Raw genomic sequence first — 25,588 nt, forward strand, 5'->3', positions numbered from 1 at the left:
AACTTTTACTTTTCGTGTTCGGTTGTTGTTGGTGGTGGTGTCTGCTACGATTGAAAGTAGCTATATTGTGTTGCAGAAGTTCTAAATTAAATAATTAAAAACCTGAAGAAGCTGGCGACTTCTTTGCCCAAGTTACAATAATAATTGTCACTTTCACTTATAAAGACTGGCGAACGGAGGTCGGAGGAGGACCATTGAGATCGTAGACATATTCCATCATTTCCAATTTCATTACAATGGTAAGCGCCACTTTTTTTCGAGACAAATGACGAGTCAAATCTTACATCGGATGTCAAAAGGATTGTATGTCGAGGTGTTCGTATGTCGAGGTACTTCGAGGTATATCGTCCAAAAGACTGAGACAAAGACAAATTATTAAGAAGGAAATTATAGAAAAATATGAGCGCGGTGTGCGCTTCAGTGAACTGGCTCGACAATACAGCCGGACTATGTCTCCGATTTCGAGGACGACTGTCATTATTATTATTATTGTAACATCGGCAAGGAAGTCGCCAACTTCGTCAGGTTTTTAATTATTTAATTCAGAAATTCTGCAACACAACACAGCTACTTTCTGTCGTAGCAGACACCAACAACAACAACAGAACATGAAAAGTAAAAGTTAAAAACACCTCTCACACTCTCTCGTCAGTCTGTTCAGAAACAGCATGCAAAACACAATCGCCACATTGAAACCCGGTTCGTAAGATTATTATTATTATATTATTATTATTCCGATTTGTATATCTATTTGTTTTGTTATGTGTAATTGTACCTCCTCAGGTTTTTAATCATTCATTTCAGAATTTGAGGAACACAACACTGCTACTGTCCGCTGTAGCCGACGACAACAATAGAACATGAAAAGACAAAGTAAAATCTTCCTACCCTAACAACCTCTTTCACTCTCGCGTCAGTCTTACGGTGTGTTCAGGAACAGCATGCAAAACACAACCGCTTCATTAGAACCCGATTTGTTACATTAGTATTATTATTATTACGATTCGGATTCATAATTTATTTGTTATGTTATGTGTAATTGCTATTTGTAATGTACCTGCAGTATTTATGAATGATTTAGCGTAGGTTATTGGGCCGTGGAACAAATTAATCGAATTATAAGGTAATCTTTTGGGAAAATCGCACTCGACATATGAGCATTTAGTCTTACATACCAGGCCCTGGAAGGAAATAAATTCGTAGGTAGAGGTAGCACTGTAGTTGCAGATTGCAACCGTGAACCGGCAGCAATAATGGTGGTAGCGTCATGTTTTTAAGGCTTATTTTCTTCAACTGAAACTGGCGCCTTGTTCCAAGTGAAGAGAATTATGACCAGTTTCAAACAACTATCAAAGTAAGCACAAAAGCCCCAGATTTAAAAAATAAATAAATAAAAATGCTCGGTATAAGGTTATAGTGGACTCATCATTTATAGTAACTTGCAAGAATTTGTCTGTCTGCTTTTCTATGTGACACGTAAAACTTGGAAAGAGGGTGCATCTTGGGCAGAGGAAGAACAACTTTATATTCTTTAAGCAATTGGTCAACAAATGGCTTCAAAATCGGTAAATAATCACAATTAATCACAAACAAATATTTGTTTCTATTTCGAACATCAGCCGTTGCCTCTATTAGATTAATCTGAATAGGTGAAAGTACAATGGTTTGCCATGGAAAACCAACCAATTGCAAAATCTTACAAGAGATTCCTCTTTGCATGAATTTGGTCCAGTAGGGACTAAACTAGCAGTCTGCAAAATGTGAGCATTTCTTTGTCTTTATTTATCGGAACTCTTGTGATGATTACGCCTAACTAGTCTTTCTCCAAAGAACATGCGGCAAATTTTCAACTCGCAGCCCCTATATCGCAATCAGCCAAGCCTCGTGTTCATAATTTTCACTTTATGCAAATTTAATTTGAACAAATTTGATAACAATGTCATGTGCATCGCAAGCTTCTCAACACTCATCACTTGACTGGAAAGCGAATAACATTCGGTTCATAAGTTACAATGCGTTTTTACATGGGTTTGTTCCATTTTGGATCACAGGTTTGTGAAATATCTAATTGCCAGCCGTCTGGGCAGCCAAGAGCCTGGAAGTGAGCACAAACCCTAAGCTAATTGAGCGGGCCTTTAAATGGTGACACATGTGCAATTGACTCTCATTAAATGAGTTTTAATGTCATTGGTTAATTCTGAATACAGGTATAAGTTGTAAAAGGGTGTGCAAACTTGTGAATTTTTAATTTTTAATTCCTCTATCTAATGGTTTTTAATGAGTTGTACACAGTATAGATCAAATACAAGTTTTGAAATTATATTTTACGTTCTTATAATTTTTCATACTGGGAGTCATCGAGTTATGAACGATTTCCATTCCAAAGCTGGTGACGTCAGCCACATTTCCGAACTCGAATTTCCACGTTAGAGTCAAAATTTGTTTCAAAACACTTTGTATTAAAAAAATACAATAATAAATAAACATTCAAATGAAAAAAAAATAAGATGCTTTATTTATTATTATTGCTGAGAAGGGTATGTTGAATTAGGGTTTTCAACTGTTTATTTGCAACCAAAAACACTTAACATGACTACTGTGACACCAACGAAACGAAACCAAAAAGGTCTTCTCTCCCTGTCCAGCCCCCCCCCCCCCCCCCCCCCCCCCACTCCAGTCAGACACGCGGTGTGTTTAGGGACAGCCCAGAAAACGCAGCATTCAACAAATGAACATTGCAACTTTAAGCATATATGCAACACGATTCGTTACATTACTGTCCTTATTTTTAAGTTACATGAGCCGGAGGTTTCGCGGCCTTTGACTATTGGTGACATAAGGTCTGTGTCAACACAAAACTGTTTTTGCCGACGAGCAAGGTGTTTTTGCGCGATGGTGTAACTTTGGTATGAATGCAGCATAAGTTTTTACCAATGTTGTTTTCGTCAACGACGACTATAATAAAAATATTTGGTCAACGAACAATTTTTTCATGACGATGATCTAACGACGCACTGAAAACAGGTCTTGGTAGACTAAAACATAACGACATGGATGCCAGTTGATGTCTGATGACACGAGAAGGAGATGAAAATTGGCCATAGTTTCCGTCATAAATTCACAATGTGGGATATTTTTTTATTTTATGTGTAGTTAGCACGCATTTAGCAGCGTTTGGTCGTGTCACTCATGTGACGTGTTTACTCACCTGGTGAGTAAGCCTGTGCCCATTCCAGGCTCCTTTTGTGAAACATGTGTTAGGTGCTGCTTGGTAAGTTTTGCTTTCTTATCTTGGCTAGATATGCCATGTTGCTTTAGCCTTTAAAAGTCTGTGCTGAGTGATCATCACACACTAAATTAACTTGTGTCATCAGCATAGCGTTTGCGTTAGCATTAGCATTAAGCGCGATGACTCTGTGTCTTCTTAAACTCTTGAAAAACATTTTACATAGAGTTCGTGGCGTCCAGGTGAGTTTAATTCATTGCAAATAATGTGCTGCTTTCCTGCTGAGTGTGTATTATCATCATGAAGATGGTGATGTCCCTGTAGACTAGTTATTTGCTCGTCTGTCATGTTCATTCAGAATTGTTGGAATCCTTTTATTTATCTATTTATTCATGAACTAAAACTTTTGAAGTTTATAGATGAAAACATTTAGAGAATTGTCGACTAAAAGTAGATGAAATTTTATTTTTCTTTGACTAAAACTAGATAAAGATGAACACATTTTGAAATGAGTAAAACATGACTAAGACTAATAAATATTTTCACCCAAAAGACTAAGACGAAAATTTAAAATAGCTGCCAAAAACAACACTGGTCTTCACCGATGTTCATCGGTGTCTCTTTCTCTGTACATTTTACAATGTTGAGCTTCATTCCCATGGTAATTGCTTCTCTTTTAGACCTAGCTAGAAGACCCAGCATTTTTCTTTGGGGCCATAAAGTGAAAAAAGGAGGCCAAAAAAGACAAACACAGATAAGCACTATGCACAAGTAGAAACTATGGCACGGGTGTCGTAAAGTTGAAACGTCATAGGTCGAGGACATCGTAACCTGAGGACTCCCTGCATTATAAAAATCTGGGACTGGAGCAGTTTGTATATAATGAGAAGAAGATGTCTGAATGAAACTGCAAGCTCAGTTTTGAAACTTACTTTTCACTGGAGGGGTGTTAGGAGTAGTCGTGGTAGTAGTCAGTGTTGCTGTAGAGACTGTTGTTGTAGGTATTGTTGTTAATGCTGTTTCAGGCACTCCAGAGTTGCTGGCTGTGGCATATGCTGCCAAAGATGAACTGGTAGCGATGGAGACGGTGGTGTCCAACCGACTCAGCTGTGTTCCAAATAAAATGTTTGAGCCTGTAAAAATGAAAAAGAATGAAAGCTTTAAAAACATCAAGAAAAATATGGTAGTCAATCAAACACATGGACACATATATATATCAAATATCATATACTGTATATATCGTAGGATTTCATAGGAACAGTAGGGACATAACACGACCAATTTTTCGGGATGCTTAAATAGTCCCCACCAACTTTTAAGCAACCTTATTTGCATTAAAAAATAAGTTCCGTTATATAGATCATTTAGATTGTCTTCCCATATGTTGTAAGGATAGAATTGACCCTACCATTATTAAGTGAATTATTTTCATTATATCCAGACTTACATTTACCCCCTTTAACTTGCTGAATGTGCTGGTCCATTTTTTTTTTCCCTCAAACGCACGTTTGATTGGCTGAAGACTTGACCGCCCCACACGCACACACAGACAGCGCCGACACAGAAATACAACATGTCGACAACATGCTGCCTCCTCCGTTCCCTTCAAAGAGGAGGGGTATTAGAAGTTTTGTTTCGGCCAGCTGCAGCCACTGTAAGTAATGTAAAAAGACGTCAATGTTGTGGAGGAAAGACACCACTAATTTTGCTGCTGAAAGTCTTGACCTGCATCAGAGTTAGTATTACATTAAACTGTGTGAACTTGCCAACATGCAAAATTTGAGTAGCAAGCTGCTTATAGGTCATACAGATTTAATTTGCATTGATCATTTAACCTATCAATTAATTAGGTTCATATTCTTGAGAAATGTAGCCCTGAGCCCCGTTCACTCCGTCTGTTTGGGCTTATTAATGCCCCGTCCCCAGCAAAAAGTGTACATTATCAAACAGGTTATGCTGTTATATCATCCCTACAAGTGTTGAGACAAAACCTACGCCCTTAATATAGATTGTCACTGAAATTTTAAAATTCATTATTTGAGCAACAATTTTTTTTTTTTGTTAAATCACTATATTGTAGTATGATTTCCCTACCCACCTCTTTGCACAACGACTTAACCTAAAATATATGTAGTACAGCGCTTTGAGCGCCTTGAAAGGTGGAAAAGCGCTATATAAGTGTAACACCATTTATTGCCATTTGGTCTGCATTTCGGTGACCGTTTGCACAGTCAAGCCCCTTTCACATTCGCGTAATCCCCGTTAAAATTCCGGGATTTAGACGGGAAGCCATTATATGTGAAAGCAATTTCCCGGGTCGACTGACACGGAGATTACACGGACATTTCACGGGTCACGTCTTAGTATAATGTCCGGGACATTCCCGGGACAACGCTTATGTGAAAGCAAGCATTAAATTCCTGGGTCACAGCACGATGGCTGATGACGCAAATATCATGGCAGGCCGATCTTCATTTCCTCTTTCTTCGCAATACGATGAAAAGCGGTAAACAAACATCGCAATTATCAACATAGTACTAAAAATAGCTAAATTAATCTCAAAACAAAGCTAAGTTAAATTGCTGCTGTATCGTAGAGCCGAGAAAGAGAGTCCATCGTCCATCTTCGGAAATGTGTGTTTATTTTGTTGCCGATGTTAGGGTCCGCAACGATGGAAACAAAGCAGAAAACAACAGAGGGATGTGTTACCGAGTTTATTAAATACAAACAAAAATAGACGCGATCGTGGAAAAGGGGTAATAACACAATGGGTCCGTGACAGTAGGTCGACGGGGATCAAAAATACTAACCTAAGCGGTAGGCCGATAAGACTAAAAAACAAATACACTCAAATACCAGCACAACATAGGGGATTTCAAAACAAGTGCGTAGGTGTCGAAGGGCGCCCGGCAATTTAATATCTCGACACCCTTCTCTTGGATCACCTGGGCTTAAATACAGTCTTGATGAGCTTAAATTGGCTGCAGTTATGTCGGGAACGCTCCCACAACAAAATCCCACAACAAAACGCGATTTGACCAAAATTGTGACAGCCGATGCCGACCAAAAATGACGGGGTTGTAATGTCCGGGTTATAAAATCGTGCCAGCAGCCCTCACCGCACAGAGAGTGCCAGTGGGCAACACAGGACAAGTCTGTGAAAGTGTCCAACCTGTGTCATTCTCAGGACATCTCTACATGCGTGAACGCAATGATGCAAATGAATCCCGCATCACCTTACACGGGAAATTACCCGGGATATGTTTGTGAAAGGGGCTTCATTGACCCGTCTACATATTGTCCGTGTTGTGATCATGTGTAAATACTGCTTTTGTCGCAAAGCTGTCACTTTCGCAGTCGTTTCCAAGTCTGGTTATCATGGTCGTCATGATCCTTTAACACTTCTTTACCATCACCAGTAAGTATCCTTCTACAATTGCAACACAAATTAGCCATATATTGTTTTTTTTATATTCAAGTAGGCTTTTCCTGACATGTAGTTTCTTTTATCGTAGGTGTCTAATGCTCTTGTTCTAACAGAGCCTAAATTTGAAACTGTTGTAAATTCTCTCCACCTTGATGAAGGGCCTGTTCCAGTTGATTTTTAAAAAAAAAATTTAAATCCCAAAATATAATGCCGCCACCACCATGCTTCACTGGAGGCATGGTGTTATTTTCGTGACGAGCAGTCTGCGTCAAACATACAGTAAAATCTTTTTCACTCATCTTAACACATTTTTCCATGTGTTTTTGGAACAATTTCACGTTAAAGAGCATATGACACCAGAAAAAAAGTCTTAAATGGCATTATTATGTGAATTAGAATCATATTTTGAGACGATTCGACTATATACAACAATTTAGCAAAGCGCAGATGACGAGAAATTAGTCTTTTAATCTGCCGGTTAGCCACGCCTACCATTACAGGGCTTTAGCGTCCCCAACAGGTGGATGACGTCAGCGGTAGACTGGGCTCATCGGTTTTACTATTCAGCCCATTGAGGGGGAATTATTCAGAACGAGGAAAACGCGACGAAGAGAGCCGCAAAATGTCATTGTTTCAGTCTCTCTACTCCAATATTTTTACAGGATATTCTTTTTATCCAAGTATTTTTCCCCAATAGTTACATAAATGGCTTGAGAAGGACCAGTCAGCCCGTCGAGGGGGAACCATTCACAACGAGGAAAACGGGACGAAGAGAGCGGCAAAATGTCATTGTTTCTGTCTCTTTACTTCCATATTTTTACAGGATATTCTTTTTATCCAAGTATTTTCCCCAATTGCTAAATAAATGGCATGGTCATGACAAATAACAATCTTGTGCTAAATGGAATATGAAATAATATAAATCCATTTATTCAAGACGACATGGCAAAATTACTCCATAATGGTCAAAACTGTCGACTTCACCTTTACTGTCGCACCTCCCGAACGATATTTTATGACACCTAAATCGGACATATGTCATTTCCCTTCCCCGGCTTCGGAGAATGTAAACAAACCAGAAGGAGTGACAGCTAGCCGACATGCTAACCCGAACCGAGGGATGTTTCAAAGTCTTCGAAGTGGAAAATCACACGTAACTAGCCTGGATTATTTGACATGACGACCCGGTTGTTGACTGTGTTCGTGGATCGGCAAACCGCCCGGCGGAGAGCAATTTACAGTTCGTTCCCGGGAGGAGGGTGGCTGGAGTTGTTGTGCAGCTAACGTGCTAACAGCTAACTGCTAATGAGCATGAGGAGAGCTTTTTACATGCCTATCAATGATCAAACGTAAGTAGTCCTTTATTTAAAGGAATTTTGAAGTGTTTACTTTGTAATCACTGTATTCGTATTTGACATAATACAAAACAAGATGTTTACTCACTTCCTCCTAAGTCCAATGGTCCCACAGTAAATATCCACGGTGAATGGGAACCTTTTGAAACTCCAAAAAGGCGCATACGCCTCTCCCGCACACAGAATGATTTTTCTGCAGCCGTTTGGCTGGCGTGATGCAAAAAATAAACGTATTAATCCGCAAAATCAGCTGAATCCTTCGTCCTCATACACAACAGTACACTGTAGAGTGAAGAGGACGTCTTCTACCGTACACGTCACAGCGCCCTCCTCCTCAATGCAAGACCGAAGCCAGAAGTCACTCATTTTCATGGCGCGGGATTATAAATATAGCGATCGCTTCCACACACATCCAAGCGGTCCATATCATTCAGGGGCATAAAATACCGCGTGTATTATGAAATAAACATGCTTTTTCGTGTCACAGGCACTTTAAGGTCGCACTAATTTTGAAACAAGCTCTAAACCTAAAAGAAAAATGGCATTTCAACAAAAGTGTGTACTTTTTATATCAGGTGTTAGCAAACCCGTCATCCAGGGCCACAGTGGGTCCTGGTTTTTGTTCCAACTGATCCAGCACAGACAGTTTAGCCAATGAGGTTTCAGCAGAAACGAAAAGCACCTGACTGCAATCATCTGATTGCACTTGTAAAACAACAGATTGGCAAAAAGGTGTCCTCTTGATGGGTTTGAACAAAAACCCGCACCCACTGAGGCCCTTTGTTGCCTGTTTTATATTAACCAAAGAAAACTCCACCAATATTTGGCCTAAAAAACAAATCTTGTGACCAGACTCACTTGCAGACATGGAGGTGGCTGCATGACGGTTTCCCAAGGTGTTAGGAAGAGCAGTGCCGGCAACGTTGTCTTTGAGCGTTGTCGAGGTGCTCTGCCCTACTCCTATTGTAAACAGTGAACCTTTGAAGAAAGAACAAACAGTTCTAGTATTTTAAAAAAGAAAAAAAAAAGACAAATATTGGTCCCTGCAGGAATGGAACAGAAAGTTCACTGAAAGCTCATCATAAATTTGAAACACAAACATATAAAAGTATAAAATGTCTATCACTAAACTTTTCTTGCATGTATCACCACTCTATAAAAACTAGCATACACAAACATTGAAAAACAGGTGATACATATCAGGTTGTCTTTGTCAAATAACCTGAGGCTTAGTAAGTAGACTGTCATGAGCTTGTGACCTGGCGTTCAGTGTGATCTGGTATTTGATTGCATTGGCAGTTTTATGGGCACGGGGCACTGGCCCCACCTCTAATTTGAATGCCCCCCAAGTGCCCCTGTTCCCAATTTAACACAAAACGTGGCAATTGGTGAATCTTTTCCGAAGTGAGAGAGAATGAGAATGTTAGATAATAATCCTGCTCTTCGTGGTTAATGGCTTTTCAAAAAGGTAAATAAAATTATTGTTTCATGTATTGTATCCTTACTTGCACACAGTAAGATTAAATATAAATTATTACAACCTTTATTGGTTCATCTTTGCTTGACAACGTCAGGCCCGGAATGGCTAATCGGGAGGAGTGGGACAAATCCCAGTGGGTCGGCCTGACGTTTGGTCCGTGAGGGCCAGTCGTAATAGACATTTTTAACAAAGCTGTCCGTTAAACGAGTTATTAACAGCGTTAACACAACCCCCTTTGACTGCATTAAAAAAAAATTTTAACGCCCAATATAATATGGCCCTTCCCGCATAGTTTGGCATTCAAGACAACGTGCCGCACTCCTATGGCCGCCAGCTCTGGGAGAGAGTATCATCCACTGTCATACTTGATTATGCTAAAACCTAATTTTGGGTTTTAATGGCCAAAATGGCGCACTTTGAGGCATCGTGAAGAATGTGACTCCGCCTAGACACTTGACATTGCCCATTATGGTTTTCGAGCATTTTTAGATGAAAATACAGCGCTGAACCACCTGCTGCTTTGGGCAGCTGTCGTGGCTGCCCGAGACACACTATAGGTGGGCACAAGCACAGGGAGGATCGGGGTAAAATCTAAATAAAAATACATTTTTAGCCCAAAATGTGGCACTCTGTCTGACTGTGGCAAATATTGTCATCTATTGCGCTGCATTGCACATATAAACTGTGAATGAATGAACGTGGAAAATGAAAGAATAAGAACCTCCAACATTGAAGCTTCAGGCGTTCCTGTCGCGGCCGCCCGAAGCTCACTATTTTTGGGCACAAAGGCCCGGAGGATTGGTGTGAAATCCACGTTCACAGGAAAAACGTAACTTTGGTGTTTTAACCCAAAATATAGAACTCTGAGGTTGATTGACTGGTGCGAACACCTCTAAAATGCACAGATGAACTATATAAGTTAGGGCTGCAGCTATCGAATATTTTAGTAATCGAGTAATCGACTGAAAATTCTATCCATTAATCGAGTAATCGGATAAAACACATATATTTTTAGGTGAAGAGCAATTATAAATATACATGAGAAAACACGACATTTCATCTAATCTTGAACCATTTTCAGTCAATCAATGTCTTTATTTTCGATGTATATTGTTGAAAACAGCCAACAATTGCATCTCCGATGTAACTCGAATTAAAAAAAAAAAAGACTAATTCACTGCTTTCACTCAAAAAACTTTTAGATCTTATTAAAATATATATATATATCTATATATCTATATATAGATATATATATATATCTTACCTAAAAATGCAGTTACGCTTGATAACACACATCACTTAAAAGTTAGGATTTTTTCCCCACGTGTTTCAATTGAATTTCTCTTTGTGTCAAGCCATTTTTAAGTTCTTGTTAAGTTTTAAGTTAGTCTAAACTGTTAGTCCTGATAGGATTTTGAGTTTTTGCAGTGTTCAAAATAAATGTATGATACAGGCTGTATTGGAGCACATTAGGGACCAGTGCTACTTGGTGTTTTATCCAGCAATGACAACTGAGCTAAAATTGATAGTTAGGATGATTAAGTTTTTATTTTACACCCTCATCACTCCACAATGCTATGTTATGTTAAAGCCTGTATGTAAGACACATTAGCCACGCATCGACAGTGGTCATAATTAATTGAAACTTAGCCCTCTGCAGGGCTAACGTTACGTTACGAGTTAGTAGCGACAGTAACGTTAATCTTATTTATTAGCGCTTAGCGCTCTTTGTTAGCGCTTAGCGCTCTTCTGCTTTAAGATGGCGGCTGTTTACTAACGCTGCCCAGACGCGGCCTAGTCTGTCATTTCGCATCTAGTTCAGCATACATGTGATCTCTATGAAACGCATCGTTACCAACGTAGCATCGTGCGGGCAAGTATTTAGCAACGTCGGCGTCGTTTGTGGCGGCTGTCGGCTGCAGTAAGTTTTTTTTTCCCCTTCTTCCTCTCCGCACGTGACAGCGCGTTGTCCCGCATTAAAAGTAGTCCGAGCAAAACGTGATGCTTACAGCTGTCAAAATAAACGATTACTCGAGGTGAATAAAATTACTCGGATCAGTTTTTAAACTCGAGTTACTCAAGTTGCTCGAGTACTCGTATCAGCTCTAATATAAGTGCTTTGGGAGAGCTATTTTGAAGAGTTCAATAATTTTCTCATTTAATTTGTTAAGTAATTTTAAGCCATAAATAATATTAAATCAATGGTAACAAATTATATATTTCATTATGGTATGTACAGTACTACCTGAATAATGAGATATAAAGTAAAAGTTGTTTCATTTTGGAAGTTTAAGGGCACTTTCACATTTGACCAAGAAGACCAGGGTCCACTTGGATAGCTACTTCACAACAACACTTTCAAATGACTTGTTAAAAAGGTTCAGTATTCACACTGCGACAACTGAACTTTCCGAGTAGCATCACGTAATTTAGAAGAGAAATGTGTACCTCCGTCCTGGGAGGTGAGGGAGCGTGGAGCGTCAGCTGCACGTAACGTATCATGAGCACACCCTGTTCGGCTTGCATTCACAAGTGAAGCAGGGTGCGTTTAAAGCATACCGAGACCAACGTTTTTTGAGCAGACCAGCGTTTTGGTTTTTTTGGGGGGCTGGAACTAGAGTTTGGATTTGTGTTCACATTTACAGAACGAAGCAGACTACCTGACAAAAACAACTGGAAACCGTTTAAAAAGGACTCAACAGTGCTAGTGTAAAAGCGCCCCAACATAAAAGGTTTAGCAAACAAATTTTTATTGAGCCATTACATGCAAATTTTCAGATTGAGATTTTTCATTTTATTATAAATCACAAACTTCAAATTATCTTATTATGATGAAGAGCTTCAGTTTTGTACACACCCGTCGATGTGGAATTCAAAACACCTTCAAAAGGGTCCGGAGCCTACACTGCTGGCCAAAAGTTTTGGCACCCCTGCAATTTTGTGAGATAATGCTCAATTTCTCCCAGAAAATTATTGCAATTACAAATGCTTTGGTAAGCATGTCTTCATCTATTTTGCTTGAAATGAAAAAACACAAAAGAGAATGACTTTTTTTTTTTTTAATCATTATTATTTTACACAAAACCCCCAAAAAGGGCCAGACAGAAGTATTGGTCCCTCAGCCTAATACTTGGTTGCACAACCTTTGGACAAAATTACTGCGGATAACCGCTTCCGGTATCCACCAATGAGTTTAGAGTTTAGTTTAGATCTCTCCACAGGGGTTCTATGGGATTCAAGTCTGGACTCATTGTTGGCTACTATAGAAGTCGCCAGTGCTTTCTCTCAAACCATTTTCTTGTGTTTTTTGAAACTCTTCCCTCACCCTCCCTCCATCTCCCCCTGGTAGGGTGGGCGGTTAATCACTAGTTCGGGTCCTTGGATCTTGAGAGTCCTGCACGGTATCTTTGCTGTTCCTAGGACTGTGTTCTTCTGAACGGAGATGTTTATCCAAGTATAGTACATAAAGTATATAAAGAGTATATAAAATAAAATACAAGTATTATAGATTATAAGAAAAAAGGAAACTCCACACACAACTCGTCAGACGTTCAAACCACTCTTCCCTTATGCAGCCTTTTTAACAAGTTACTTGGGAAAAAACTGTTAAGTGTTAAGTTGCCAAACTCTTTGTTTCTAATGATGCTTAAATTTGAATTATGTAAGTGAAGCACATTAACTCTTATGCTAAAAAGTGTATTTGAAAATTTAAAAAAAAAAAAAAAAAAAATTTTTAGCTAGCTAGATAGCTAGATAGATAGCATGTGATTAAAATTTCAATCACTTGACAGCATGATATGAGTACAATATTTCAATACGGTAGGTCATGATAAAAGGTGGGCCGGTCTGTGGCATGAACCTCCAGGGCTAAAAATGAGTCCGACTCTGGCCATGATCTGCATAAAGCTTTGTTGACCAAAACAAACGCTGAACAAAGATGGCAGCGACACTTGGTCCTTGAGGGTTCTATGTGGCCCCTGTTTCAGAAAAATCCTAGAACCGCTACTGTTTGATTGGGAGGGTATAGCGAGAGTCCATCAATACAACAAATGGGGTCAAGCATCCACTAAAAGGATGAGACTGAAGCTCTAAAAATATACTAGCGTTTCACACGCGATCTCTGCCAACCATCACTTGGAAGCAGTCAGTCCAAAGGCGGCAAAAAAAGTGCAGTTTTACTTGCCTTAAACACAATTTAAAGAAAATCTATGAATAAATTAAATCCAAAAAATATCTTTACATTGACACTCAGCAGTATTTTGATTGCCATCGGGTATCATTTAAGTTGTCATAGTGAATGTTTCTAAGATTTTGGTTACATTATTGATGAAGAAATATTATAAATAAGTATCAATGCAAATCAAATACAATAATAAACTAACATAATAGTGCCTAAATTACGGTTTAGTAAAACAGCTGCTGTACTGGAATTATGTGCAGGTGTATCTAATGTTGAGGTCAGAGTTTGAATGTGTTAATTTATATGAAGGATATATTATAAACACGCACAATAATGACCTAAATAATGTTCAGTTAGAACTTTTAATTAGACATTGACTTTACAATTGACAAAGTGTGTTTAAAACAAGTTTTACCTTCAGACAAAAATAGCAATTACAAGACAATTTTACAAAAACTGTACACTCACCGCTTATGAGGAAAATTGCATCCCATAATATCCGAGTCATGGTGACTGACCACTTGTGGTCTCAACTGAGGTAACTTCTCGGCCAGTTTGCGCGAAATGTGTGCTTAGAAGGCGCACTTAGGCTTCCGCAAATCAACATTTAAACTCGCTGATGGCGTGCGCACACACATACAAGTACGAGGTACAGTTTATATAGATATCACGATGAAATATTTCGAGGAAAGTTAATCATGTACTGATCTCGTGCAGGATCTTTACGCATGAGTGCGTTCAATTGAGGAAACCAGTGGAAGAACCTCAGAGGCGGGCCAATCAGAGGTGAGGACATTAGCAAAATGGCACCTTATTGGTCACACCCTGTATATCACCTTTTCTTTGGCTCTACTTTATGCGAGCAAGAAACGCCCACCTCCTTATTGTTAGCTCACATTATGTATGTTATTCACTCTATCATTTATATTTCAGTCATATTAAGTAATACACCTTTGCGATTCATAATAGAAATTCATTCTAAAAGAATGTGCAATGTAAATATTGTTCTTGCATGAGAAGCAAAACAAAAGAATTGCGCAGAACTTTTCATTGAACACTTTTTCATTTTAATTTTTGAACCAGACAAAAGTTTAAATATGTCGGTATTATAACTACAGCGGTGAAGCACGGGGGGCGGGATAATAAATTCATATTTAAAATGAAATCCAATCTTACGTAAAACATTCAAATGTTATAAAAAATAATAATGATAATAGTCGTACAGGGCCCACACAAAACAAAGGAAAACACTGACATCTGCTGGATTAAAGATGGAACTGCAGTCTTGCAATTTGTAATATCCAATAAAATTAGTTTTTCTCAATTGCTTGGTACGTTTCTCAGATCAGAATCGAAATTCTGAAAACCACTAAATCCTCACAACTTGTCGCACAAGAAGCAAAACAACATGGATACTTGCAAAAGCCAGTTTTTGTGCAAATACTTCATCTATCGCTCAAAATTACATTTCTGTGTCAATGAACATATCAGTCTTGTCAGAATGATACGTCCTTGTTTCATTGTGTACAGACAACACAGTCAGAATACTTAGTCAATCTCTCAATTGAGCAATTACTCTGGTGGAAGGCGCTGATGCTGAAGATGGTGTACGTAAGTTTTGATGTAAATTGCAAGTTACACCTTTGTGTGTGGGAGATAGATTGCAAGAGACTGGAAAAGATTCAGTTGCCACTTGTACTGTTTTTACAACCTTTACAGACCATGTCATTGTAATACAGAAAGCAAAAGACAGCAATGAGTATCACAAAGAAATATAAAAGCAAAATTAGAAATGCGAACAAAAGACTATCAGCACAACAAAACTTCAAATGCTGTCAGGATTATTCACCCATTCTTTCTACACATCTTGACGTTCCTCTCTGTTTGGCCACAAATTTTCTTTCACGTCACAACGGATGTCATCTCTTGTTGTACAGCGCGGAGAGAATCTTTTTGAATGCCTAACCCAGCCTCTGCAGGTATCTGCTGTGATGCCACTGCATGCTACATTCATGGCATCCATCTGATTGTTAAACTGACGATCATACACTTGCCATCTCCATGGGGGGGAAAATTCTTCTTTGGGATTGAGGAATGAGGCTAAGATGTTCTGAACCTCCCCATCAGAGCAAATAAAACTAAATATGATAAATAAGCCTCCTCTTTCCTTGCTCTAAAAGATTTGATCCATTTTATGTTGCATTGCACTTTTTTGTCGCATCAATTCAACCTTTTTTTGTTGTTCCAGAAAACATGCACATTTGAACCAATCCGAGCTAACTATCTCCGCTGATCACATGTCAGTATGTCAGCCAATTGAACGGAAAAATAAATCCAGGCGTTTTGCTTTGCTGCGTGCATTCGCACATTGACGTGACTCATCATTGTCAGACTTGGATAACTGCAGCAGCTGGGGAAACCTCCATGCTTTTATTTATTTATTTATTTATTTTAAATTACAAAGCGTTTTGACTGTTGCCGTCATGTTTTCGGAATCAAAGCACTGTGTACTGGAACAGCATTCCGACCCTGAATCTTATACCGGAACTGCGTTCTGGCCCTGATTCTTATACCGGAACTGCGTTCCTGACCGTTCTGGCCCACGTTCACCCCTGGCAAAGGGTGAATGAAGCGGACGCTGGGATACAAATGTCCAGGTTCCTTCACATGTCCACGTACAGTAGAGGTCCCTCTTAGCCAATTGAATGCCAGGAATGCTAGGCTTTAAGTATGTTACGTTCATTAAACTCTGGAAACTGCGACCACCAGCCGTACTGTATTTTTGCCTTTTGTATCCTGAAATTTCTTTCGTAACAGGAGGCAATTTTTTCCCGTTGAGGCGTGTCTTAACCTGAAAATTATGTTTGTAGAAACGTTACAAAGTAGAGGTACCACTGGATTAGTATTAGGACCAGGGGTGAAAGTGGCTAGAATTTATTGCCGGAACTCCCCAACGTGAAGGTCGCCACAGAGTCAAAAAATTTATTCATTTATTTATTTCATTTTGGGGGTAGGGGAGAGTCAAACCTCTTAACTACTGAAATGCAAAGAAAACTATTTTAGCAGTCACTTCTATAACACATACAAAAACTCATTTTCATTCAAAATTGTATTTTTTTCAATGATTTGCAAAATAAAAGTTAACAAAAACAGCAATAACCCCAACCTCCATCACCTAATTTTTATTTTCCCTCATTTCCTCACATACCAAATGCCAAATCTCAATTTTAACTACTTAAGAACATAGGATGTATATTAAAATTGAAGGTAATGTTAACATTTACTTTTTGCTTTTTTAATAACAAAGATATAAGTAACATACATTCAGAAAAATAAGTACAAATGATTTATATTATACAGAGTGAAATGGGATATATTTTGAAAATCATGCAAAAACTGGCAAAACATTTTTAAATCATAAGGAAATGAATAAGTAGCCTAACATAAATAAACAAATATAACTCCAAAGTGTACAATGACAGCTAAGATGTTCTGAACCTACCCATCAGAGCAAATAAAACTAAATATGCTAAGAAAAAGCCTCTTCAACTCTTTCGTTGCTCTTAAAGATTTGATCCATTTTATGTAGCACTGCCCTTTTTTTGCCGCATCAATTCAACCTTTTTTTTTTGTTTGTTTGTTTTTTTTGCTGTTCCGGAAAACATCCACATTTGAACCAATCAGAGCTAACTATCTCTGCTGATCACATGTCAGTATGTCGGCCAATTGAACGGATAAATGAGTCCAGGCGTTTTGCTTTGCTGCATGCATTCGCACATTGACATGACTCATCATCGTCAGACTCAGATAACCGCAGCAGCTGGGGAAGCCTCCATGCCGTCCGTGGAATAAAATAAATATTAAATATTGGTGAAAACGGATTACGCTACACAAGCACTTTATTATGATTGTTGTTAACACGTGTGTTTGTAAATCTGATGTTGGTAGTTTGTTTTCTTCTTGGAGATGAAATACATGTGTGGCAGCTTAGCATTTTTTTTTACATAGCGTTTTGACAGTTGCCGTCATATTTTCGGAATCAAAGCACCATGTACCGCAACAGCATTCCGGCCCTGAATCTTATACCGGAGCAGCATTCCGGCCCTGAATCTTATACCGGAACTGCGTTCTGGCCCTGAATCTCATACCGGAACTGTGTTCCTGACCGTTCTGGCCCACTTTCACCCCTGATTAGGACAATAATTTGTCATTTATATAATTTTGATAATTAACCCTTAGACCCTTAGATGCACAAGTGACTGGACCTTACACTCTTCCATAAATAGGTTTAAAATAAGCCATATTACAATCTATGTGTTTTTATACCAGTTTAGTGAAGAATATTGACTTGTATTATATTTAGGGCCACACAAGAATGATTTCATGTTTGAAATATATTTTTCAATTAACCTTTTTTTTTTTAAAGAAAATTAGCCAGAACAGCAATAGACTATCTCCTCTTGTATTATATGATCAGTAATGAACTCCCATGCATCTTTTTAGGGAGACAGTGGTGCGAAGCCCTTCTGCAGGCCCTGACTGACTTCTGAGGATATTGTGGCTCTGTGTTCTGCCTTGCGTGGGCGGTAACTCACTGCAGTAACAGTCCTACCAACTCATTCTGGTCGCCATGATTTGGACACACAAGTGGAATCCTATTATCAGATTGATCCTGCCACTTGGACAATAGTTTGGGTCCTCATCATGAGAAATTTTCAATAAAGACTCTTGAGTCCAACCCCGTTATTGCCTTTCCATCAACCAGCATCTGTAGGACCATTCCAGCTGTGTATTGTGACCAGAGGTAGGTATAACGCGTTACATGTACTTGAGTAACTTTTTGAAAAAAATGTAGTTTTACTAAGCCATACTTTTTACTTTTACTTGAGCAGATTTCTGAAGAAAAACGCTACTCTTACTCCACTACTATAGGCTAGACAAGAGTCATTACATTTTTCCTCTTTATTCTACATATCATATTTTTTTTCCCAGCGATGTTGGCGATGCGAGTAGCTCGACTAATTTCATTAGACGTCGCAACAATAATCACATGACTCCATGAAACCAATCGGACGCAAGCTTGCCGTTTTATGATTATGCCAGCCTGTTCAATCACGTGGAGTCTTTAAAGCACAGACCTGAAAGCGTGGCTTTAAACCTCTCCCAGTTTTATTTGGCAACGATTGACCACGGAAAACCGGAGATATTATCCTTTTAATTTCACAAGAGTAACTATGAAGAAACTATTCAAACTAGGAACTATTTCTTCCACCAGAGGGCACGCATGCTCTTTGGACAAATAATGCTTCATTTCTTTTTTTCTCTCCGGAATTGTTTTTAATTATTTGTCTTAATGTGGTTATTTAATGGGTATATGAAATGGGTAAAGTATCTTTATTATAACAAGTTCATTAAAAAAAAAATATATATATATATATTTTTTTTTTTTAAACATTGTTTAAAAAAAAAATCAAATGAAAAAGCAGTTACAATGTTACTCATTACTTGACTATTCTTTTCACTGGATAGCTTGAGTATATTTTTAGGATAACTACATTTACTCGAGTATTATTTTGAAGCAACGCTGCTCTTGAGTAAAATTTTTGGCTACTCTACCAAACTCTGCACAAACCACGATTTTTGGGGAGGAAAAGAAAAAGAAAAAAATGAACATAAAATGATTGTAGTTGAATGTCAAATATTTGCTAACATGGCTTGGTCAGACACTCCTAAAAATAGCAAATCCAGTACTTTTTATTGCCTCCCTGAAATGAATGAACTCCGCCAAAACTTGATAAATTTGCTCTCAATGGCCAAAATGTTGTTTGTTCGGTTGATATCTTAAATCCTGAATTGGGTGGGATTTTTTGTTATGTTGATGTCATCTGAGCTTAGTAAAAATAAAGCAAAATATTAATGCATTACCGTTCATTTAAAACAAAGCAGCTTCACGTCATGTTCATTCAAACAAGTCATAATTTATTAACAGAATGTGGGAACGCTTTTTCCAAGAACAAATTTTGCAAATGTACCGAGTGCTATTTAATATTCTCCTTCGTCCTCTCCTTCACCCTCAATGGAATCGACTCCAACCTCCTCGTAATCCTTCTCCAGGGCAGCAATGTCTTCTCTGGCCTCTGAGAACTCTCCCTCCTCCATGCCCTCACCAACATACCAGTGCACGAAGGCGCGTTTGGCGTACATCAGGTCAAACTTGTGGTCGAGGCGGGCCCAGGCCTCCGCGATGGCGGTGGTGTTGCTCAGCATACACAAAGCCCTCTGGACCTTGGCCAGGTCTCCACCTGGAACCACGGTTGGAGGCTGGTAGTTAATGCCAACTTTGAAACCAGTGGGGCACCAGTCCACAAATTGGATGGTGCGCTTGGTTTTGATGGCAGCAATTGCTGCATTTACATCTTTGGGCACCACGTCGCCACGATACAGGAGGCAGCAGGCCATGTACTTGCCGTGACGAGGGTCGCATTTGACCATCTGATTGGCAGGTTCAAAGCAGGCATTGGTAATATCAGCCACAGACAGCTGTTCGTGGTACGCCTTCTCAGCTGAGATGACGGGGGCATAGGTGGCCAGGGGGAAGTGGATACGGGGGTAGGGCACCAAATTGGTCTGGAATTCTGTCAGATCCACATTAAGGGCACCATCGAACCGAAGGGAGGCGGTGATGGAGGACACGATCTGGCCAATCAGCCTGTTGAGGTTGGTGTAAGAAGGGCGCTCAATGTCGAGGTTCCTGCGGCAGATGTCGTAGATGGCTTCGTTGTCCACCATGAAGGCGCAGTCCGAGTGTTCCAGAGTTGTGTGAGTAGTCAGGATGGAGTTGTAAGGCTCCACCACAGATGTGGACACTTGAGGAGCAGGGTAGATTGAGAACTCCAGTTTGGACTTCTTTCCATAGTCCACGGAGAGACGCTCCATCAGCAGGGAAGTGAAACCTGAACCGGTGCCACCTCCAAAGCTGTGGAACACCAAGAAGCCCTGGAGGCCAGTGCACTGGTCAGCCTAAGGACACAAAGCAAGGGACAAATTAGGACAAAAGGCTTCTGTGATTTCTTCCCTCAGGCTGAAAACACAATAACCCATGACCATGACTAGGCTAATTGGTAAAGTAAAGAGACCGGTACACACAAATTTGCGGAGCCTGTCTAGGACCAGGTCAATGATTTCTTTGCCAACGGTGTAGTGTCCACGTGCGTAGTTGTTGGCAGCGTCCTCTTTGCCTGTGATCAGCTGCTCAGGGTGGAAGAGCTGGCGGTAGGTTCCAGTTCGGACCTCATCTGACGAGATTCAGTAAAAATTAGTCATACAACGTCTCGGAGTAACTGATTTCTACAAGAGCGATAGTTTTACCAATGACAGTGGGCTCCAGGTCGACAAAGACAGCTCTGGGGACGTGTTTTCCAGCCCCAGTCTCACTGAAGAAGGTGTTGAAAGAATCATCCCCGCCTCCGATTGTCTTGTTGCTGGGCATCTGTCCGTCTGGCTGAATGTCGTGCTCCAGGCAGTACAGCTCCCAGCATGCGTTGCCCATCTGGACGCCAGCTTGACCAACATGGATGGAGATACACTCACGCTGTGCAAAGGACAGAAATTAAATTCATTAAGTTATTCACATTTAATAAAATTGCTGACATTGCAGATTATCCCAGAATGTTTCTACAGTCACCAGTGAAAAATCGCCTACCGTTGATAAGTTATAAGTTATTCGTATGAAGTGCTGTTTCAGCACTGTTTCATCAATTCGACCGGGATCCCCATTCGTCAAAACACAGGGTCCTTTTGTGAAACGTGTCATGTGCTGCTTGGTAAATTTTGCTTTCTTATCTTAGCTAGATTTGCCATGTTGCTTTAGCCTTTAAAGGTCTGTGCTGAGTAATCATCACACACTAAACTAACTTGTAGCGTTAGCATAGCGTTTGCGTTAGCATTAACGTTAGCATTTAGCGCAGTGACTGTCTTCTTAACCCTTAAAAGTCACAGGACATGCCCACGCGTCCTCAGTGAATTTAATCTTTGACGCCTCTTCATGTTGTAATTGCGTCACCCATGTGCCGCTGGTTGGTCTCGTTTGAAAGTGGGGAAGTTGAGGTTTACTCTCGTTTTTACCTGAAGTCATTCAACAGAGTATAACGTGAGATAATGTAATTTAAGTTTTCTAGTTTCATTGTCCTCTCAAATAAACATTAAAACACTGCATGGATCATGTTTATGTCCATATTTCCATAATTTTTGGTCCTTTTTGAAAACCGAAAGTTACACATATCCAAGGAGCCCTTCTGACGTCACAATGGAAGCACACAATGCAAAAATTATAACTATACCGCGAAGCCCGATCGAGGATCCACCGAATGAGGAGGGAGGAGAGTAGCGCGCGGCAATCGACTTTGATAATCAAAAACTAATTTTAGCCCAAGTCATCAACTCGAGGAAGAGGATGGACCAAATTTGTCATCGTCTTCAGATGAAACGGGAGTGAAGAGAGCTACGCCAACTAAGAGCAGATTAAGACTACTTTACTTTTGATCCTGTAGTGTAAGACAAAGTTTCTTTTGATGCTATGTAAGTATGTGTGTATGTATTTATAATAATAAAATTTGAATATTAGATCAAACTCGTTTGTCTAGTGTGTGTATCTCCAGCAGGGATTTAAACTTTGTGTTGTTGTTTCTATATGAAGATTGGGGGTGTAGCATATACATACTGGACTGTCTCAGAAAATTAGAATACACAATATTCTAATTTTTTGAGACAGTCCTGTGTATATATACAGGACTGTCTCAGGAAATTAGAATACACAATATTCTAATTTCCTGAGACAGTCAGGAAATTAGAATATTGTGTATTCTAATTTTCTGAGACAGTCCAGTATATATATATTTTAAATAGATTTCCATTATTATTTATCGCAGCATATATTCAGTTATTTTAATGAACACTTACACATTTTTTCTTTCATGTACATGCGTAGTGATAATGACCAATCTACACCCACTGCCCCACTGGAAAGAGGACACTTTGGAGACACAAGGGAGAAGGAGCATGGAAGACGGATGGAAGACTCACAAAGAGATGTCCCCCAAACCCTTTTTGTGTTAGATGGTATATATTTTTCCACTGTTCTGCAATCTACACACTGAATATAACCCATTTTGCCCAGACCATGTATAACGGCCAAAAACGTCTATGACTATACATGCTGTTTATGCTGAATTATCAAATATAAAACTGTTCTATTTTTTTTTTTTTTCCAGTTGAATGTTGAACAAATTTTACCAAGGCTCAAAACGGTTCGTTGAGCATGTTTGGTTGTCAATAGGACATCGTTATTACAAATTTTTTGAAAACAATTTTGGAATTTTTTGGGCTTTTTGTTCCCAAATTGTTGGATTTACAACTGGTCAGTGAAGAACACAACAGTTTGGACATGAAGTTCAAGGTGTCCTTGAAAAAAACAGGGAACACACCAGGCCATTGTGAACAACTCTTTCTTTGAAATATAAAAGCCACATCAAAGGCATACAAAATCAAACCCGACCCTTAAAGGGTTAAACTCTTGGAAAACATTTTACAAACAGCTCGTGACGTCCAGGTTATTTTAATAAATTGCAGATAATGTGCAGTTTTCCCTATTGAGTGTGTATCATCATCATGGAAGTGGTGATTTACTTGTAGACTTTACAGCTATGTGCTTGTCTGTCATGTTCTTTTGAAATTGTTGGAAACATTTATTTATGGGCTACTAAAATGGGCTAAAACTTTTGAAGTTTATAGACCAAAACATTATGGGAATTGTCGACTAAAACTAGACCAGAAAATGGCCAGTCTTTATGGCAAAAAGTGCTGCGCGAGCAAATCACTGGTGACTTGACCACCCAGTAAGCATTGTAGTAACAAATTTCGCGGGTAATGAGGACGTTTTTCTCAACAAATGAAAATGTTCCAACAAATTCCAAATTTACTTTCACTCCATCTCTACCCACTTCCTCTTTTCCGATGAAGCACAAACATGCCAACTATAGTCTGCAACTTGTAAAAGTTTAAAAAGCTAGTCTTACCATCTTGCTTCCCTTGAATGACCGAAGGAGGAAGTTCAAAGAATCTTCGTTAAAGTCTTACAACTCGACTGTAACATGGCCGATGTAAAAGACATAATGGCGGCCGCCGCCACACTGGCGACGGTATTTATACTAGCGCTCCCTGGCGCCGTGGTTTACTGTGCCGCCATTGGCTGATTACTGGCGAATGCACTTTGACTGCTCTTCTTTTATTGGGCAGTGACCTGTCAGTCAGCTGGGTGCAAGCACTCCGTGACTTTCTATTGGCTGGTGACGCCGTGATCACACAAACCTCCTTCCTGACCCCACCCGGCATTGTGCAGCAACTTGGCGAACTGAGAGAACAATGTTTAGTGATTTTGCAGTACTAAAATGCCCAGTTTCAGGCTGTGCAGTCATGTGGGTAAAGACTACTGCCCTCAAGTGTTCATTTATTAGTAGCTGACTTTTGGATAGATGCAGGACACCACAGGCCTAGACTGGTCGCCAGTAGTGATGGGTCCAGTGAAACTAATGCGCCCCGAGCTCTTGGAGTAAACCCTGCGTCGGTGCGCGTATCGCTACAAGAAAATCACGTGACCGATGCATGAACTCATTGAACTGTGTCGACACAGTCATGACGCGGCAAACTGGTTCAAGAGGAAGCGCGTCTGTCAGCGCGATGGAGCTGCTGAAACAATCCACATCTCACGTTTACTTCCTCGTTGTCTACATGCTGTGGAAATGGACGTAACACAGGGAAAACGCACTAGTCATCTTCCATTCAAAATACAATTAATTTAAAGGTAACTCTTTGAGTTTATTAGTGTGACGGGTAGACACGGGTCCACAGTCTGCGGTGCGTGGAAATATCCCTTTTGATGCCGTCCAAATATTTGACCAGCTGGCTTAGTAGTCTTATACGCGTCGCACGGCACTATGTAAGCTGGTTTTATTGTCAATGTTTTTTTTTTTTTTTCAGTGTTTTTTTTTTTTTTTTTTTCTCAGGTCAAATGTCTTATTTGTACTTTCAACCTGTCATATACAAACAGTAGCCACCTCCTCAATGTTGAAGCGTTATTGGGCCAAGCATGAAAATGAAGTTTCTGATAATCCCAAGATAAACACAGGTATAGAGCCATTCCTTTATTTACTCACGGTAGCTTTTTTGGTAATTTATTCAAAATCGGTAATTAAGCTATAATTTATTCATTGTCCACTTCAATTTTTTTTCTGACGGGCTATGGTAGCACTTAGATGACGAAGTGGGGAGTCAAGGAGGCAATGCAACTGTAGATGAAATTGCAAAAGTGCATCGATGCACAGCTTAGCCGAACATGGCACGCAGTGCAGATTTTCTTCAATACTGGAGGAGCAAATGGACATCTTATCCAAACTTCTTTCAACTGGCTGAGAAATTCTTGTGCGTGCTGACATCGTTGGTTCCAAGCGAGTGTGTGTTATCAACAGCAGGTGAAATTGCTTGTTTAAAAAAAAAATAGGTACCAACTAAATTTTAAACAATTAAAAAACTATGTTTTTGATTTTTTTTTCTTTCTATCAGAATAAAAAGTCCACACGCATCCTCACTCACCCATTCATTATTACTTACATTTTTAAATTATAATATATGTTCACATAATTTAAAGATATGGAATAATGCAATATTAATGCAAAGACTTAATTGATTTGATTTTACATGCTATGTCATCAATTCAGTGTCAGTCTGTCAAGTGGGTTGCCTGTAGGGATTTTTTTATGTCCAGCAGGTGTCAGTATTCAATGACACAGTATCCACACTGTGTCAACACAGTGTGTCACTGTGTCGACACGCTTCATGAGGTCTCACGGACCCATCACTATTATAT

At 39.4% G+C, this 25,588-nt stretch overlaps 2 protein-coding genes across 3 annotated transcripts in view; both read right to left on the minus strand.

Moving 5' to 3' along the window:
• Nucleotides 1-14,438, minus strand: part of tgfa (transforming growth factor, alpha) — a 37,106-nt gene extending 22,668 nt beyond the window's left edge. For both annotated transcript variants that reach the window (XR_009064426.1, XM_057846301.1), the window contains exons 1-3: nucleotides 14,137-14,438; nucleotides 8,867-8,986; nucleotides 4,159-4,359 (exon numbers count right to left, since the gene is read on the minus strand). Coding sequence is in view for 1 of the 2 variants with exons in the window: in XM_057846301.1 (XP_057702284.1) it covers nucleotides 4,159-4,359; nucleotides 8,867-8,986; nucleotides 14,137-14,176 (361 nt within the window). In the remaining variant the exon portion in view is untranslated. The remainder of the gene's footprint in view (nucleotides 1-4,158; nucleotides 4,360-8,866; nucleotides 8,987-14,136) is intronic.
• Nucleotides 14,439-19,621: 5,183 nt separating this feature from the next.
• LOC130921674 (tubulin alpha-1A chain-like) lies at nucleotides 19,622-23,883 on the minus strand. Its single transcript, XM_057845846.1, has 4 exons — nucleotides 23,742-23,883; nucleotides 21,037-21,259; nucleotides 20,815-20,963; nucleotides 19,622-20,688 (listed from the first exon to the last, which is right to left on the minus strand). The coding sequence occupies exons 1-4, from the start codon at nucleotides 23,742-23,744 to the stop codon at nucleotides 19,711-19,713; spliced, it is 1,353 nt and encodes a 450-aa protein (XP_057701829.1). The 5' UTR covers nucleotides 23,745-23,883; the 3' UTR covers nucleotides 19,622-19,710.
• Nucleotides 23,884-25,588: the final 1,705 nt, after the last annotated feature.

This window comes from Corythoichthys intestinalis, chromosome 9, assembly GCF_030265065.1.
Source record: "Corythoichthys intestinalis isolate RoL2023-P3 chromosome 9, ASM3026506v1, whole genome shotgun sequence".
Taxonomy (NCBI): Eukaryota; Metazoa; Chordata; class Actinopteri; order Syngnathiformes; family Syngnathidae; genus Corythoichthys; species Corythoichthys intestinalis.